We start from the raw sequence: 17,500 nt of genomic DNA, 5'->3' as shown, positions 1-17,500 counted from the left end.
ATTGTATTCACCAAACGGTAAAGGGTAATCTTGGAATTATGATTTGGGGTTGTTTTTCTGCCAAAGGTGTGGGCAGATTGCATAGAGTCGAAGATGGATTACGAATAAATTCCTAAGAATACATTAGTATTCTACAAAAATCTTTGCTGCCTACACTGGAAGAATTAGAAGAGGATGAAATTAAATTTCAACATGACAATGCTCCTTGCCATACGTCTAAACAAGTTTAAAAATGGCTCAAGGATAACAATATCTTCCGTTTTGAAAATTGGTTTGCCCAAAGTCCAGACCTTAATCCCATTGAAAATTTGTGGGACTATATGGATAAAGAGGTCCATAAAAATAATATTTCATCTTTGGATGGTCTTTGGGCAGCCATAAAACAAGTTTGGGTTACGATACCTGACCGTTTGATAGCAAATTTAATTGAGTCGATGCCGCGTCGATTAAATGAAGTGATGAAAAATGGTGGTGGCCACACAAAATATTAATTTTTTTTTTCAAAATGAGTCGTATATGTGTGTATGTATATGTATTTAACATAAGCAATATGTTATATTTTATGTATTATATTTTTAATTGATTAATAATACATAATTTACTGAAAAATTGTACTGTTCACTTTTTTTTGCTCGCCAGTGTATATAAATATATATATATATATATATATATATATATATATATATATATATATATATATATATATATATTTATATTGCGGCATTGGTTTTACAAGGTTCTAACTGATCTGCAAGAAGTTTTTAGTAAATCAATTTCAAAAATTGTTATGTTTGAACCATAAAAATTTATTATTCAATAATATTTTTTATTCATAATTATTTTAACATAAGTATTTGCCATTAGAAAAACTATTTTTTACCCAAAATGTTTCACTCTTTTTAAAAAAATAAATACCCCAAAAATGCAGTTAGAAACTTATATAACCTTTTCATAAAAAAAGTAACTGCATTTGGAATATCACTATCTAAATTTGCAGTACTTTTAAAAGTCTTTTAAAATCATTTTAAAAATCTTTTTTTTTTTTTAATTATGCAGCCTGGTTTTTATTATTTTATGGCAAAATGTTAAATTTTTAAATATATATTTGATGTAATAAAATGAAACTGTTTTACTTTGTTAGATTAACTATATTCAAAAGTATACATTCATTAATAGACCTTAGAGATAAGCAATAGAAAATGAACATGCATTAACTTACTGTTAGAGGTATAAACGGCAACATACTAACATCAACAGGCAGTTAAGATTAGGCGCTGCAAATTGTACTTATATTGATTAACATTTTAAGTTTGTGAGAAAGCAGAATTGTCATTGTTTTAATACTAAAAAATAGTTTTAGCTAATAACTTTACCCCTAATACTTTTATTTCTAATAGTTGTTCTAATGTTGATAGAAACCAGTTTAATGCCCATTATGTGCCATTATCAACCAGTTGTTAATATGAGCTATGTAATGTTATAAAAAAGATTTATTAAAAATGTTGAATATTAGTGTATTTAGTGATGTTTTTTCATACATCAACATCAAATTAGAACACTTTACATTGATTTTCAGACAATTATTTTTAGAAGATTTTTGATGAGCATAAAACTCTCTATCACATTATCTATCACATTAACTAACTGAAAAAACAGCGGGAGAGTCTGCAGTTAGGGTTAATCCTAACCAGTTAGTTGGAACCTATTCAAACTAAACTTTAGTTAACTAAATCTGCAGATAGAACTTTGGCACATTAGTAGCCCGCTTGTTTTGTGCTAGATTGCAGTAGTCTTGATAGAAAACTGTAAAAAAAAAATTCCAGTCAATCATATAGAGGAAGCTAAAACATTGGAGATAAAGTCTGAACTGCCTAAAGAAGAATAAAGAGAGACTAAAAGGAACAAGAAAAGACTAAAGGCTCAAAGACAAGATACAAATCATGGAGAAAAAATGACTGATTCGGGCTGATTGGAAAACAAGTAAACAATCTGGTTTAAAGTTTGACAAAGACAAATATTTTTTAATATTTTCCAAGATAGTAGTAGCCTGTTTTATTGAAGTAAATTTCAGTTTATTTTGTTCTTAATGATTCAATACTCCAATAACCTCATTTTAGTCATTTTTATGAATAAAATATAGTTAACCCTCATTTTGGCAGAACCAAGGCAACGATATATATATATATATATATATATATATATATATATATATATATATATATATATATATATATATATATATATATATATATATATATATATTTACTATAGTGTTTAGATAAGAAATTGTTACCTTACTTTTGTTACATTAATTTTTATGGCAAAAAAAAACAATAATTAAAGAAAAGATTGCTGCCCCATGCTAAACCCTCAGTCGATGTAGCGGCTTTCCCTTGCGACAGCAGGCTATAAGATAGTTGATGTATGTACTTAAGCCCCCAGCAGCAGGCTATTTTAGTGTAATGTCAGAGATGTTAGGCATCTAAACACACATTCATAGTATGTGTGTGTGTGTGTGTATATATAGGGTGCAGGGGGAAAACCAGTGATGTAATGTTTTTTTCATTTTGAAAAAGACTCATCTTACAATGTTATTTTGGTTTAATATATATATCTTTGGTTTGTAAACTAGTACGATCTATTATATGATAAATTAGTGTGAAAATATTTTTTAGGAATGTAAATTATACATTCTGCATTGAATCCTGGAATGAGGGTCCCTTTCGGACATCACTGGTTTTCATTCCATGAAAACCAGTGATGTCTGACATTCAATATGTTGCTTATAATATATTCAAACACATTTCTTTTGAGTTGAATTCAAAAAGCTTTTCAATTTTGAACAACAGCCACAGTCAGGGTACATACGGAAAAAAGGAAACCTTTACAATTTAGATTTAAATCACATTTCGTTGACAAGTTATTTTATAAGCTTTTCTGTAATATGCTTAAAAAATTTATTTAACTCATTTAGTTAATTCTTATTGTGACAAACTTTTTAATCATCAAACTTTTTAATCTTTGACTCTTAGGTTAACAAAAAAAAAAATTTCAATTTGAAAAAAAATAAGTAAAGGATATATGGGGTAAGTAAATAAATCAATTTAGAAGTGAAACTTTGAGTTTTACATTACTAAACTTGATAATATTTTATTTTACAAATTTTTTTAAACAATATTAACTAAGAATTCAAATTAAATTTCCTTTTTTCTTTTAACCAACACCTGTTTTTAATCTAAATACACTCAAATTCAGAAAAATCGGATACTGATTCATCATCTCTTAACTAACCTTTGTGAGGCAGATCATTAAAAAACTGCTCGGCATCAGATTTGCAAAAATGTTTTAAAACTTGAAGGTCAGCATACTTTGCACAGCTGATCGGCAGTCTCTCATTGTACAAGCATGTAAGAAGTTTTTGTGATAATTGCTTCTATTTTTCCAAAAGCTTTTGATATGACAACTTTTTCAAAAGAGTTATTCCAATTGAGTCTGTATTGCAACATAGTAGGGAACTCTTGGAAGAAAATAATTTCAAAAATAGGGCCTGTTGGTATCGGACATTTGATTTTGTAAAATGGTTTGATATGTTCAGAAAAATTTAGGAACATGTTTAACCCATCTTCATAACTTTAAATGGTGAAGGTTTCTTACAACACATACAAAATTTTTCCATCCAATTTATTGGTAGCTCTGCTTAAACTTTTTAGTTAACTATTTTGTTAATCATGATCACACTCCATGTAGCTGTGACCCCTTATCAGGAACGATAGCATGATTTGTTGAAATCATTTCTTATTCACTACATTAACATGTAAAAAATGAATAATATTCTTATTATGCCCAGCCCATTAGGGTGTTCTGAAAAAAAAAAATTTTGAAAATACGAGCTCCCTGGTAATTTTCCCATTTGACTTCATAAGATATAACCATATTTCAAATTTCAGGTCAATACCTGCTGAGTAATTACTAGTTTATGAAATGAGTAACAAAACAAATTTATAGAAAATATTTTTTATTTCTTATTATTTTTATATCACTAATCAATTGGAAACAATGTTACAGATATTAAATTAAAATGTTTCTATATTAGATTCAAATTCACTAAAACATATTTAGACTTATTAACTCAAATTCTTTAATTCACTCAAATTCACAAAAACATATTAGAAAAGCGAGATAAAATTTACACAAGAAAAATTATAATAAAATAAAAACTGTATAAATTGTAAAAATATGTATTTCCATTATAAAAGAAAATGTTGGTAACTGATGTTCCAATAAGTCCAACAGAGTTATATTCATGCATTTACATACATACTTATTAAAAAGAGTTCTACTTTTCTTCAACATTGATACTTTATCAAACTTTGGTATGTTCCTTCTATGCTGTTCCACTACTTGGAAAAGGCACTGCTTTAGATTTTCATCCCATGTTAGACTTTGATTAAAGTCAGTAACTAGTTTAACTGACCTTTCCGATAAGTCGTTGACAACTTTTAGGTCCTTTAATATCCCAGATATGTAGTTAAATTCATAATTTTTTGACCATCCATCAGGGTATAGTGAAAGCCACTTAGTATTTACTTTCGAAAGATCAAAAAGAAGCCTGGAATTTTTTTCCAATTAGAGAGCTCACTTTCACATTTTGATTCATCTGTGGCATTACTGGCACTCTTGTTACCATATTTTCATCGTTTGTTTTTTTTCAGAATTGTTGAAGCAATTTTTTCATGGGTAGACACAGATCCTGAAAAGAGGGCAAAGGGTGAAACTTCTTCACTTAGATACCATAGGTGTCTTGTTTGAGCTATCAAAGCTGCTTCTGCTACTCCTGGGTCAATTTTTTTAAACATTTGCATGTTCTTCTAAACTGTAGGTCATTGATAGGAGCACCTATGGCATTTGAAGATGTCAACCAAACTTTTACATAGAATAAGCTTGTAAATAGGCAAAAGCGATGCAGTTTCTGAATCATATTTTTATCATAACCTAGGTACTCACTGAATGCATACATTTTAGCTGCATATAGAACGTTTGCCATCCATCTAGCGTGATGGAAAGCTCCTGGCTTAAGCCATTGTTCTCTCTTTTTCCCATTTTTCTCACCAAGGAGTTACAACATGACATAAATGCATTCCCTATAATCATCTCTTATAAATGTATGTTCTTTGAGGGACAGTTTAAGAAAATTAATCATATCTTCTTTTGTGGATTTCAACGAACGTTCATTTACGTCCAGCAATTTAAAATTGTCATTCTTTTGAGGGATTGTGTCCCAAGAGTTCTTTAATTTTAGAAATTTTATATTGGTCGGGCCTGTCGTTAGGCCAAACAGGTGTTTCCATACGGACAACAAAATAATCTCAAAGATAACACATCGCTCAATAAGTCCGTAGGATAGCTAATAAAACAACAACATTTTGACATAACTTGATTTTATTCATCAACATAGTCTCCTTTTAAGGCGATACAGTCATTCCAGCGCTTCTCTAACTTTTCGATACCATGTTTGTAGAACGATTTATCTTTTCCTTCAAAATATGCTTCAGTTTCGGCGATGACCTCCTCATTCGATCCAAATCTCTTTCCCTGGAGCATCCTTTTGAGATCTGAGAACAGACAATAATCGCTGGGGGCCAAATCAGGCGAGTATGGTGGATGGGGCAACAATTCGAAGTGTAATTCATTCATTTTTACCATTGTTTTCATTGACTTGTGACACGGTGCATTGTCTTGATGAAAGAGAATTTCTTTCTTCTTCATGTGCGGTCGCTTTTCGTCAATTACAGCCTTCAATCGTTCCAATAATGCCATGTAATATTCGCTGTTGATCGTTTTACCTTTCTCAAGATAATCAATGAACAATATACCATGGCTATCCCAAAATATGGAGGCCATAACCTTGCCAGCAGAAGTTTGAGCCTTTGGGCGCTTTGGGCGGCTTTCACCCGCTAATGTCCACTCAGCCGACTGTCGATTTGACTCAGGAGTGAAATGGTGGATCCATGTTTCATCCATTGTGACGTAGCGACGCAAAAAATCCTTTTTATCTCGGTGAAATAGTGCCAGACATGCTTCAGAATCATCGATTCGTTGTTGTTTTTGGTCCGGTGTTAGCAAACGCGGCACCCATTTCGAACAAAGCTTTCTCATATCCATATGTTCGTGTAATATTGTAAACACACTGCCTTCTGATATCTTTATGGCCTCGGCAATCTCCTTCAATTTCAATTAGCGGTCGGATAAGACGATTTTATGGATTTTTTTGATGTTTTCCTCAGTAACTGCCGAATTTGGGCGACCGGAGCGTTCAGCATCATCGGTGTTTGTACGACCACGTTTAAAGTCAGCAAACCACTTTTCAACCATTTGCCTCGATGGAGAGGAGTCCGAATAACACTTATCAAGCCATTGTTTGGTCTGCACCATGTTTTTTCCCATCAAAAAGCAATGCTTAATGAGCACACGAAATTCTGATTTTTCCATTTTTTTCAATTCACAAAAGTTGATTCAATCGTTCACACACTAACTTGGTAAATAATGGTCCGATTGTCATGAAACTTTGACAGATATCGTTTGAAGGTTGGTACTTTCTAAAAACAATATGGATTCGGTATTTGTGTTGCCATCTATATGTCATCCTACGGACTTATTGAGCGATGTGTTATGGTGGTGACATGGTAAATAAAACAGCTTAAAATTCAACTTTTTTTCTAGAATGACAGAAGCTCCATTTTTCCATCCTGAGTTGGAAGCTGTGGTATCAAATACCATACCGATGATAGATTTGTTCAACTCCCAGTCTTTAATGAGATCAAAGCTTGTCTCTGTTTGGACTAATCCTGTCCCATTCATGATTTTTGGAATGCCCAGCAACTTACCTTCTACATAATTTGGTGCACCTGCAACTAAAACTGCCAATCGTTCCCGATCCCCTTTAATAATTTTTCAATCCCAATGTATTGTTAGAAAGTCCAGCTTGTTAAAGTAAGATTTGATGTTTTACGCAATGTCTTGGCAGTTATATTTACTGGCATTATAGGAACTTGTCTTTGATAGTGTAACACTACTACAGGAAGCACCTCCTTCCTTCGCAATAGCTCCCAAAAATACTGTTCTTTGTCCCAAGGACAAGTTCAGCCTATCAGCGGTTTGGCAAATGTTTGGATTCAAGAATGGATTTTTTGGCAATAGAAGCTGAACCTTATTTTCAGTTATTATCGGTTGTTTGATTATTTTTCAAGGTTTTTCTTTGATCACTTTGCATTTTTTTCACAAGTATTTCACTGATGCTTAATACGTTTGAGGATAAATCACAATCTTGATTTGCTTCACTTTCTGATGAACTTAAATGTTTTATATATGAATTCTTTAGGCCTTTTTTTACCAATGCTGCCCTCTCTTGCTCTGTTTTGGTTCGTTCATCTTTCATTTTTAGTTTATCGTTCGGTAGTCTTTTTAGAACGTTCCTGTATTCATCGTGCAATTTAGTTACTTTTTTTTTGATTTTATATTTCCTTTGGGTTTCAATACTGGTCTTATGCCAGACTTCTAGAACTGCTTCACATACTGCATCAGCAACAATTGAATTTGGTTTTATTGATTTCTCAGTTTTAAATTCACAGTTCTTAAAGGTGAAAAAATAATTTCAAAATATCCCCATTAGTAGGAATAATTGTTTGGCTCAGAGCATTAATAGAATTTCCTATCAACCAAATATTTCGTGACTGTTGTCTTCTTTTTGATATTGTTGATTCAGCCATGTCTAAAGCAATCACCAATCATATACTAACAATATAGTTAAGGCATATATATGTTTTCTTCATTTATATTATAATATTTATATTATACATATAAATTGTATTCATATTAGGTAGTTGTTTAAACTATATTAAGATAAAACTAAACCCATCCAAAGGTAACAAATGTAACATTAAACCCATTTTTGGATTCAACAACGTAAAAGTATTTGCTAAGAAAAGGCTGCCAACTATAATTTAAAAGGATACATCAAAAACCTGAACAATGTAATAAAACACCCACACTTAACAACAGTCAACTTGTCAATGGAGTGTAGCACGAGGGGATTGAGTTGAGATGTCAATTCATGTTATAACACGATTTTGCCACATACAATCCTGTTAATTACTATGCAATTCACTAACAATATAATATATATATATATTCAACTTACCATTAATTCTGTTGATATATATGTTTGTTTAGTGTTTACCAACTTAAAATGTATGGTATAAAAAATTACATTAAATATAGGCTTTTATATGGTAAAAAACCATAAAAATACATAAATTCTATTAATTCTAGCGCACAGTGGCAACCTTAAACGTTAATTCAGGCTTAAAAAAATTTAACAATATGTTTATATAAACAATAGAAATGGGAAAATTGCTAGGGAGCAGAAAAAAATCGAAAAAAAAATTTTCTCCATTGAATTACGGAACGCCCTACAGCTCATGAATCACAAAAAAGCTGCAAATGTGAAACATCTTTTGGCAAAATGTAGTCAAAATAGTGCTCCAGCATGCTTGCTACATCGTAAGGCTAGAGGTTGGTTTATATATATCCTTGCTGGTTTTTAGGAGAAACTCCTTAAAAATAATCAAATATACAAACTTTATCAACTTTAACTATACCAAACTATTAACTTTCAAGTTTATATAAAACCTTTTTTTTTTTGTTATTTTTGAACGAGAAACTTTGTTAAACACATTCGTTCATTGTGTACTTTATATGAATGACTAATAAGTCATTCATATAAAGTACATAACGACCAGTCTTAGCAAGAGATCCTTTTATATTTACCAGTCTTAGCATGAGATCCTTTTATTCTTGGTTTTCCAATTTGAAAAATTGATAAAATAACATTAATGAAAATTGCAACTCTAGTAGTATTATTATCTAGTGTCACTTTGATGTTATAAGAGAATGAGTGGTCATTAAGAAATCTTTTTCTTCGTATTGTCAAGATTTTCTTTATTTAACACTTAAAACCTCAATCATTAAAGCAAAAAACTTGTTGATCTTTTTTAAGATTTTGTTAAAGTACAAAAGTAAAAACTCCCTCTCTTCTATTGTCATATTCTTTTTTTTTAGAATTTCTGTAATATCTGGATTTTGACATTTACCCATCATTTTTACGTTGATAAAGTTTTTTTTTTTGGTAAAATAAAATTTGATTAGATGCTACGCAAATAGTTGTGAAAAGCACTCCTATACAGCATTGACATCTCCAATTTACCCTTTGAACCATTTGAACATATCTTTTTTTTTGATATCCATCTTTTAAAATATGCACCAACTTACCTACAACATAGTAGGGATAATAACTCAAAAATTGTTAATATGTGACATCACTGGTTTTCCCCTTGAACCCTTCGTGTGTGTGTGTGTGTGTGTGTGTGTGTGTGTGTGTGTGTGTGTGTGTGTGTGTGTGTGTGTGTGTGTGTGTGTGTGTGAGTATTTAAGTCTGCATTAAAGCAATCGATATTTTAATTGAGAAGATTTGAAAATGACCAATGAATAAAGATTTCATTGGAAAAAGCTTCCCGCTATGTTAGCAATATTGATACTTCTTAAAATATTTGATTGTGACTAGTTTTAACATGTTTAGATTTAATCATTTGCTAACTGTATTTGAAGCAAGGATAGATTTATTTGAAACTAAAAAGTGAAAAACACACCGGTTTATTTAAAATTATACTATATTATGAAACTATACTAAAAAATATATGCACAATAGATGTTTTGAACACAAGTATTTCTGCTGTAAAAAATTAAATGGTAGTTTAATTCTGATAATCGAAGCTCAATCATAACCCAAGTTAAACAATCTTTTAATCAAGTTAAACTTTTCATCGGTTTACTGGATAAACTTAACATTATATCCAATGTTGAAGTTTTTCTTTTTTCTTCCATATTTATATACTTTTTCAAAGTAATATTTATAAAACAAAAATAGAGAAATGTCTTTATATGAGCCAATGTTTGGATTAACCTATAAATGCATCAACAAAATACAATCAATTTATAAATAACCAATAAAATTTAACAAAACATTACAGTGAAATCTGTGTATATCTTCCCATACCAATCCATCCATTTTTTAAATTCTTTTTCCATTTCTACAGCATAGTATGCCGGTATGTCAGCTTTCTCTACACCTAAACATTCTTTAAATTGGTTTGATGCTGCTGCTTGAAGAACAACTTGGCCAACACCTAAAAGAAATTAAAATTTACAAGGTATGTTTATTTCAAAATAACATCAACAAACAAAACTCAACTTATAAGTTAATTTCTTTTTCCCGCTATTCTTACCCACTACATAAATAATATTTTAAAAAGTAAAAGAACAAGAAGAACCTCACCGCTTCCTAAATCAATAAATATATCATCAGGACTATGAGGAACATCATCTATTATTTGTGCTATCATATCAAACGATGTTTCACCGTATACCTAAAGAGCAAAACTTATGAACTTGTTTATTTACAGCATCATAGAAAATTAAGTGTAATGCAAAAAAAAAAAAAAAAATTACTTCTGGCGAAAATGGTTCATAGCTGTTCAGTTTCTCAGGATCTTTGATGGCATGGCTGTAACACAAATTGATAATGTGACGAAGTAGTTCTTTATTAGGGGGTTTAAACATTCGTGGAGGTGGTGCACGTCCTTTCCACTAAAAAATAAGATAACGTTCATCTAAATTTGTTGTCTCTTTAAAATATTTCTTACTTGCACAACATAATATCAATATATAACAACAACAATAAATGAACAACATGTAGAACAGCAACATATTCTTAAACCAGACATGCAATCAAGCGCTGTAACTGACCTCTCTTAAAAATTTTTTTACAATTTGACCACGCTGTATTAATGTTTTAAATGCAATAAAAAATCTTTGCGTTATGAATAACTTTCAATCTTTGACCTTTCCTAAAGTTTTTATTTTACGTGAAGGGTTTAAACAAAATAAAAAATTAATTATAATGATCATTTAAAATAAACGATTTAAAAGATTATTTTTTTTAAGTTACTTAAAATTACGAATAAGTTAAATTAAAATCTTCCTGCTTTAATGAAATGATTTAATTGCACTATTTTTTTTCTTTCTATTTTTACAATGAATTGCTTAAAAGCTTTTTATTTAATTTTATTTTATTTATTTTTTATTTTAAACTTGACGAATGAAATGATTAAAAATTACTATTTTAAAAGACTACATCACTTTTAAAAAAAAAAATTTTTGAAACTTTTTGAAAAATATATTTATACAATTTAAAAACATATTTTTTTCTTTTTGATAATTTAATTTCACTTTTCAACAATTTAAATAAAATTTGTTCATTTATTAAACAATCAATAGAAGTAACTTGTAAAAGCGTCTTGCATAACTTTAAAAACACGTTTCAAAAGATACATTTTAAAATAATTTCTTTCAAATGCAATTAAATATGTAATAAAAAGTAATATTCGCTTTGAGTATGAGTTTTTTGAGTTTTATTTTAAATGTTATATCTTTTCTTTTTCATAAGGAATTGTTTTCTTATTTCTTTAGTTTTTTAAATTTTTTTTCCTAGTTTTACAAGACTTAAAAAGAGACTTAAAAACACTCACTTGGTTAAGTTAAGGCAATTTTAAAATATTATAGCATTTGTATGATACTTTGTTGACTATGACATATTTCTGCTAAATGATCAGGTCTGTAAATTATGAAAAGAAAAAAGAAATTAAATTTTTGTAGCGAAATAACCAGACCAATTTTAAAAAGATTTTAAATAAATATATTCATTTCACTTTTCAAAATTTTTTAACTAAATTCAATTTAATGCTGATGAGTGAAAGTGATCTGAAGACTCCAAAATGGTGTTCTTTAGATTCATTATTAGGGGTAGTAAAAAGGTCTTGAAAATTATATAAATAAAAGAAAAGTTTCTTTAAATATTAAAAAAACCTGAAGCAAAAAAAATTATAACATCTAAAGCTCTTGTTTGGACATAATACGCTGATAAAATTATGCTAAATCTAAATAAAAGAATTTAATTAATTTTTAAATTGCCTTAACTACATCGAGTAGTTTAACTGTTTAACTTAGAGTTTCTTTTTTCAGCGCATTTTTGAAATGTTTAAATTTATCATAAAATTTAAACAGTTGTGGTCAAGTTGTCAACAAAAAAAATAATTTATGTGGTCAGCAATAGCGTTTGATCGCACGCCATTCTTGTCTAACTCTGAAACAAGTAAACTTTTTTAAACAAAAGGTATTTGAGATCAAATAAACAAATCATTTAAACTGTTACTATAAAGATTGTCTAAAGTTTATATTTTATGCTTAATAAATATTAAAAGTAAAATTATAACAATTATAACATTTTATTTTAAAATTTATTTCTAAAAGTTATAGTCTGTAAAACTAAATATTTTTAGTACTCATTAAATTAAAACCCATTTGAAAAAAGGCAGAGATTGTTAACTATTTTGACAGCATTCATCTAAACTCAATACTTTTAAATTCCTCTAGCATCATTTTTTAGTAAATAATTTGGAATGATAAAGACCAGGAATGCCAAGTCCCACCAATTATTTGGACCTTAGGATTGTTAAAAATGATGGACTCCAGACTCTTGGGGGTTTTTTTCTATAAAAAATAGTATCAATAGTTCCAAACCTTACTTTAAAATAGGATTTCAATTAAAAACTTTTGTTAAATCCAGTCTGTGTTGAATCATTAGTAAACATAAACACCAAAAAATATGTATGTAAAAAATAAACAAAAACTTGTGACTAACATTGCAATTTCTAATAATTGTTCAACCTACGATTGTATTTTGTGCAAGTTACAAAAAAAAAAAAAAATTAAAAATTAAAATTTTTTTTGCTAACAACCTATACTAAATAGCATATGTAATAAATATTTTATAGGATTTATTAGTTTTAAATTGCATAAAAAGTAAACAAAAATAAAAAAATGAAGAGAATTAACTAAAAAAGTAAAAAAGTACAAATTTATACACTCTAAAAACAATCCGTTAGAAAAAGCAACAAATTTCTTTTTTCTGTTAAAATTAACGAAGTAATTCGTAACCAAAAATCACAAAATTAACAGAGTAAATCAAACTATTAACAGATTCTTCAAAAATTCGTTAATTCAACGGATTAAATATTTAAATCCGTTGAAAAACAACTGAACTTTTTATTAAAAAGGGTTTCTATAAGAAAGTATGAAGTGCTTTTTCTGTAGATTATATTTTAAGTCTTGTTTGTTTGATTTAAATTTGTCAATATATTACAGTTCTTTATTTAAAAATGATAAAGTTTTAGAAGGCATTTTTCTTAAACCACATTTAAGTTGTAGATAAAGGTTTGTTGCAGTAAGTTTAATTTGCCATTTTTTAAATAGCTTCACATTTCGACTAAATGTGAAACTATTTTAAAAAAAGCGTAATTTAAATTGAGGTTATCCATTTGCTTTTTTTACTAAATTTTAGTAGAGAAAGCAAATGGATAAACACAGTTTAAATTACACTCTGTTATTTGTAATTTAGTTTATCATATAAAAAAAATTAAATGTATATATATATTTAATTTTTTTTTATATGATAAACTAAAGGGTTAGTCGAACAATTATTTCAATAATTAAGACTATATGACTTGTATATATTCTTGTGTAATTTTCTATTTTAAACGTGACATGTAGTAACTTACGGTATAAATTTAAATCAGTTGTAAAATTAAGTTTAAAATTTAGTTGCAGCTATGTTTACACAGAGCTAGTTTATATAAGTTTTTATCATTTGCAATTTTAGACACGTGGCATGCAATATCACACTGTAAGTTTCATCAGTTGTAAAATGTTTACTTCCATTTTTTTATGGGTGTTTATTTAGGCTAGTTATAGCAAAGTTTATATAGGGATTGTAAAGTTTGTATATTTAAGTTTGTATTCCTTTTTATGATTTGCTATTTTAGACATGTGTGATGCTATATCACACTGTAAGTTTAAATTAGTTGTAAAATTAATTGTATAGAACTTGCTACTTTAGACATGGTTCATTCAGGCATGAGGTATCAAACTTAAATGTTTACTTGCATTTATTTTAATGGGTATATTTATTTAGACTAGTTGCAGCCAGTTTACATATAATTTGTTTATATGCTTTTATAATTGACTATTTTAAACACGTAGCATGCAATATCACACTGTAAGTTTCATCCGTTGTAAAATGTTTACTTGCATTTTTTTTATGGGTATTTATTTAGGCTAGTTACAGCAAAGTTTATATATGGATTGTTATAGTTTGTATATTTAAGTCTGTATATGCTTTTACAATTTGCTATTTTAGACACATGTCATGCTATATCACACAGTAAGTTTAAATTAGTTGTAAAACTTCTTTTTTTTTTCTTGCAATTTTTTTATGTTAGTTACAAATAAGTTTATACATTGCTTGTTTATATTTGTATAGAACTTGCTAGTTTAGACATGTGGCATTCAGACATGATGTATCAAATTTAAATTCTAATATTAATACTTTTAAAGTGTTTATTATTACTAAATAAAATTTAATTTAATATATTGAAATGTAGAACTAATAAAATAACATAATTTTTATTAGCAATTCAGAAATAAAGAACTAGCAACAAATGTTTCTTACAGGGTTATTAGTAAAAATTTATTACCATTTTTTTTTATGGTATACCATTTACATTCAATATTTTCTTTATTGTATTTTAAGGTTTCTTTATCTTTAAATAACCGACAACAGGTTGCTGGAATTGAAATGTGCACATACATGAATTTACAACAGCATTAAAAATTGAAATCTAGAATAGTAACAATTGTATACATGTCTGTGTTTTTTATATAAATGTTTTTTGACCTTGAATATAATAACTGTATTAATACAATATGTATTAAGAAACTTTTTATAATTTTATTTAAATTTTTTAATTTTTGTTGTAATTGAAAGTTTTTATATTGAATTAAATTATTATAAATATTTAATTAGTTTTCAATTAAAAGGTTAAAAAGTTTTTAGAGCTTGCTAAAAAATCTCTCCTGATTAAGTTAGTTTGTATAAGTAGTACTGTTTGTATCAGATGTTGAATATCATAATAAAATAAACTATATACTAAAAATAAGGGCTATTTTGTAATGAAATCTCAGTTTTATCTGGCTTAATTCCTTTCTAATTTTACTAAAAGGCATAATAAATTATGCACTACGATGACGTAGTAAATTCTTTATTTTACCAAAACAGCAAAAGCCACCCAGCGTAATAATTCCTTTATTTTAACGAATTGTTTGTTGCACAAACGGAATAAATCCGTAATTTCAACGGACTAATATCAACAAACTTAATCCGTTAAAATTTTAATCCGTTAACATAACGGAAAACCCGTTGGTGCAATAGCGACAGATGCAGTTTGTTCTATATAACGGATTTTTTCTTAGAGTGTACCAATGTAATAATTATAAGTTATAATGCTACAAAAAAACTTTTGCCCGTGTAACACATGCAATATTAGTTTATTTTATAGGATTTTGAGTTTAAAAACAATTTTAGAACAAGATACATATATGTTTTGATTTATTATAAACAATTTTTATAAATTTTCAAGTTTAATTCTTACTGCATTCCATGTAGCACCACACAAAACTTGCTTTTCTAAGCAGTCTTGAAGTAGCATCACACACACAACTTCTATGCAGCCATTTGGCTTGTGTTTTGATGTTAAAGAGTTGAATGAGGCTTGAAACAAATTTGAAACAAAAAGTTAAAAAAAAAGAGTAGCCTCTTCAACTGTAATGGCTCCAACAAAGTTAGGGAGGTGAAAACAGTTAAAAAAAGAGTAGTCTTTTCAACTGTAGTGGCTCCTGCAGCCTTAGGGAGGTGAAACAGTAAATAAATATGTCTTTTTTTTATATTTCTAACTCTAAAAATATGTGACAAATATTTTTGCTTAAATGAGAAAATTTGAATATAAGTTGCTTTAAATGAGATATATTTTAGCATTAATAACTTATTAGAATTCTTTTCATCCATCTCTAAATCTCTATCTTTTACTCCTTGAGTTGCATGTGTCTACGACATATGGTAGCAACCAATAATATTCCTTTTCTCTCTCTTTTTTTTTTTTTTTTTAAAAAAAAAATCTTTGCTTCCAGCAAAGCTAATTAAAGTTGGAAGTTACTGGACGAGAAAAGATGAAGATTGTAGAGCAAGATAATGATTGACAGAAAACTTAAACGATTGCAAGTTATATGAATCATGAAAGCAAGATGAAGAAAGAGAATTCTAAAAAACTGATGTTCGAGGCAAAAAAACTAGACGAAGAAGAGTTTTTGGAGCACTAAGGAACAGTCACAGAAAAAGTATAAGACTTAATTGAATGACAAGTTACACGAGAATGAATTTTAGTAGATGGCACAAGAGACGCTAGCTCTTTAGAGCAGTGCCGATTATAGTATTTGTAGAAAAGAGAAAGAGAAGCAACATTACGACGATGTGATAATGGTTGGAGGTTGGTTGCAAGAGCAGGTCCAACTATGTTTACAATGCATTTTTGCACCTTTTCTAAAAGAGAAAGGGCATCATTAGAAGATCCACCCAAGATATGGCAACAGTATTCGATACAAGGCCGGATTTGAAATTTATAGAGATAGAGAATTTTCTCCTTTTTCTCTTTTATATTTATATATATATATATATATATATATATATATATATATATATATATATATATATATATATATATATATATATATATATATATATATATATATATATATATATATATATATATATATATATATATATACTATATATATATATATATATATATATATATATATATATATATATATATATATATATATATATATATATATAGATCATTGTTACAACCATGGCAACCAAAACATGAACAATGAACAAGGTTAGTGCACAGAAAAACAGTTGAAAGAGTGAACTACCATGGTATTGAACACAGGTTGTAACATTTTACATAGCTTAATGACAAAGGTCATTAAGCTATGTTAACTTCATGTTTACAAAGCAAGAACTCTATCATTACACCACTACGCCATTTTACTTAAAATATCATACAACATATAGCTTTGAACACAAAATAATTCTCAAATACAACAAAGATTCAACAAATTTAGTGAGATAAGCTAAAATATATTGTATGTAAAAAGTATATGCAAAAAAAAAAAAACAGCAATATCAATCATAAAAAAACTGCTAAGTTATATCTGTAAAAGCTACCTTACCCTAGGAGAAAGTGTTTAAGTAAAAACTATGCAATAACTAGTATACAATGTATTTATAAACTTTTTTATATAATTTTTAATTTTTTATTACAAATTTAAAATAAAATGCTTTATAAAACTGTATTTAGTTTGCTGTTATGCATTTACCCTGATTTACATTAAAGCAACAATTTACTAAAAATTTGTTAATCAATTAAAT

The 17,500-nt window shown here is 28.2% G+C and overlaps 1 protein-coding gene across 1 annotated transcript in view; it reads right to left on the bottom strand.

The window, feature by feature from the left end:
* Nucleotides 1–17,500, bottom strand: part of LOC100211036 (histone-lysine N-methyltransferase, H3 lysine-79 specific) — a 67,325-nt gene that overhangs the window by 27,242 nt on the left and 22,583 nt on the right. The window contains exons 6-8 of the mRNA XM_065817297.1: nt 10,564–10,701; nt 10,391–10,481; nt 10,084–10,241 (exon numbers count right to left, since the gene is read on the bottom strand). Of these exons, the coding sequence (XP_065673369.1) occupies nt 10,084–10,241; nt 10,391–10,481; nt 10,564–10,701 (387 nt within the window). The remainder of the gene's footprint in view (nt 1–10,083; nt 10,242–10,390; nt 10,482–10,563; nt 10,702–17,500) is intronic.

This window comes from Hydra vulgaris, chromosome 14 (assembly GCF_038396675.1).
Source record: "Hydra vulgaris chromosome 14, alternate assembly HydraT2T_AEP".
NCBI classification, from domain to species: Eukaryota; Metazoa; Cnidaria; class Hydrozoa; order Anthoathecata; family Hydridae; genus Hydra; species Hydra vulgaris.
Note: the sequence above shows the minus strand (reverse complement) of the source record. Positions and strands in the feature narration are given on the sequence as shown.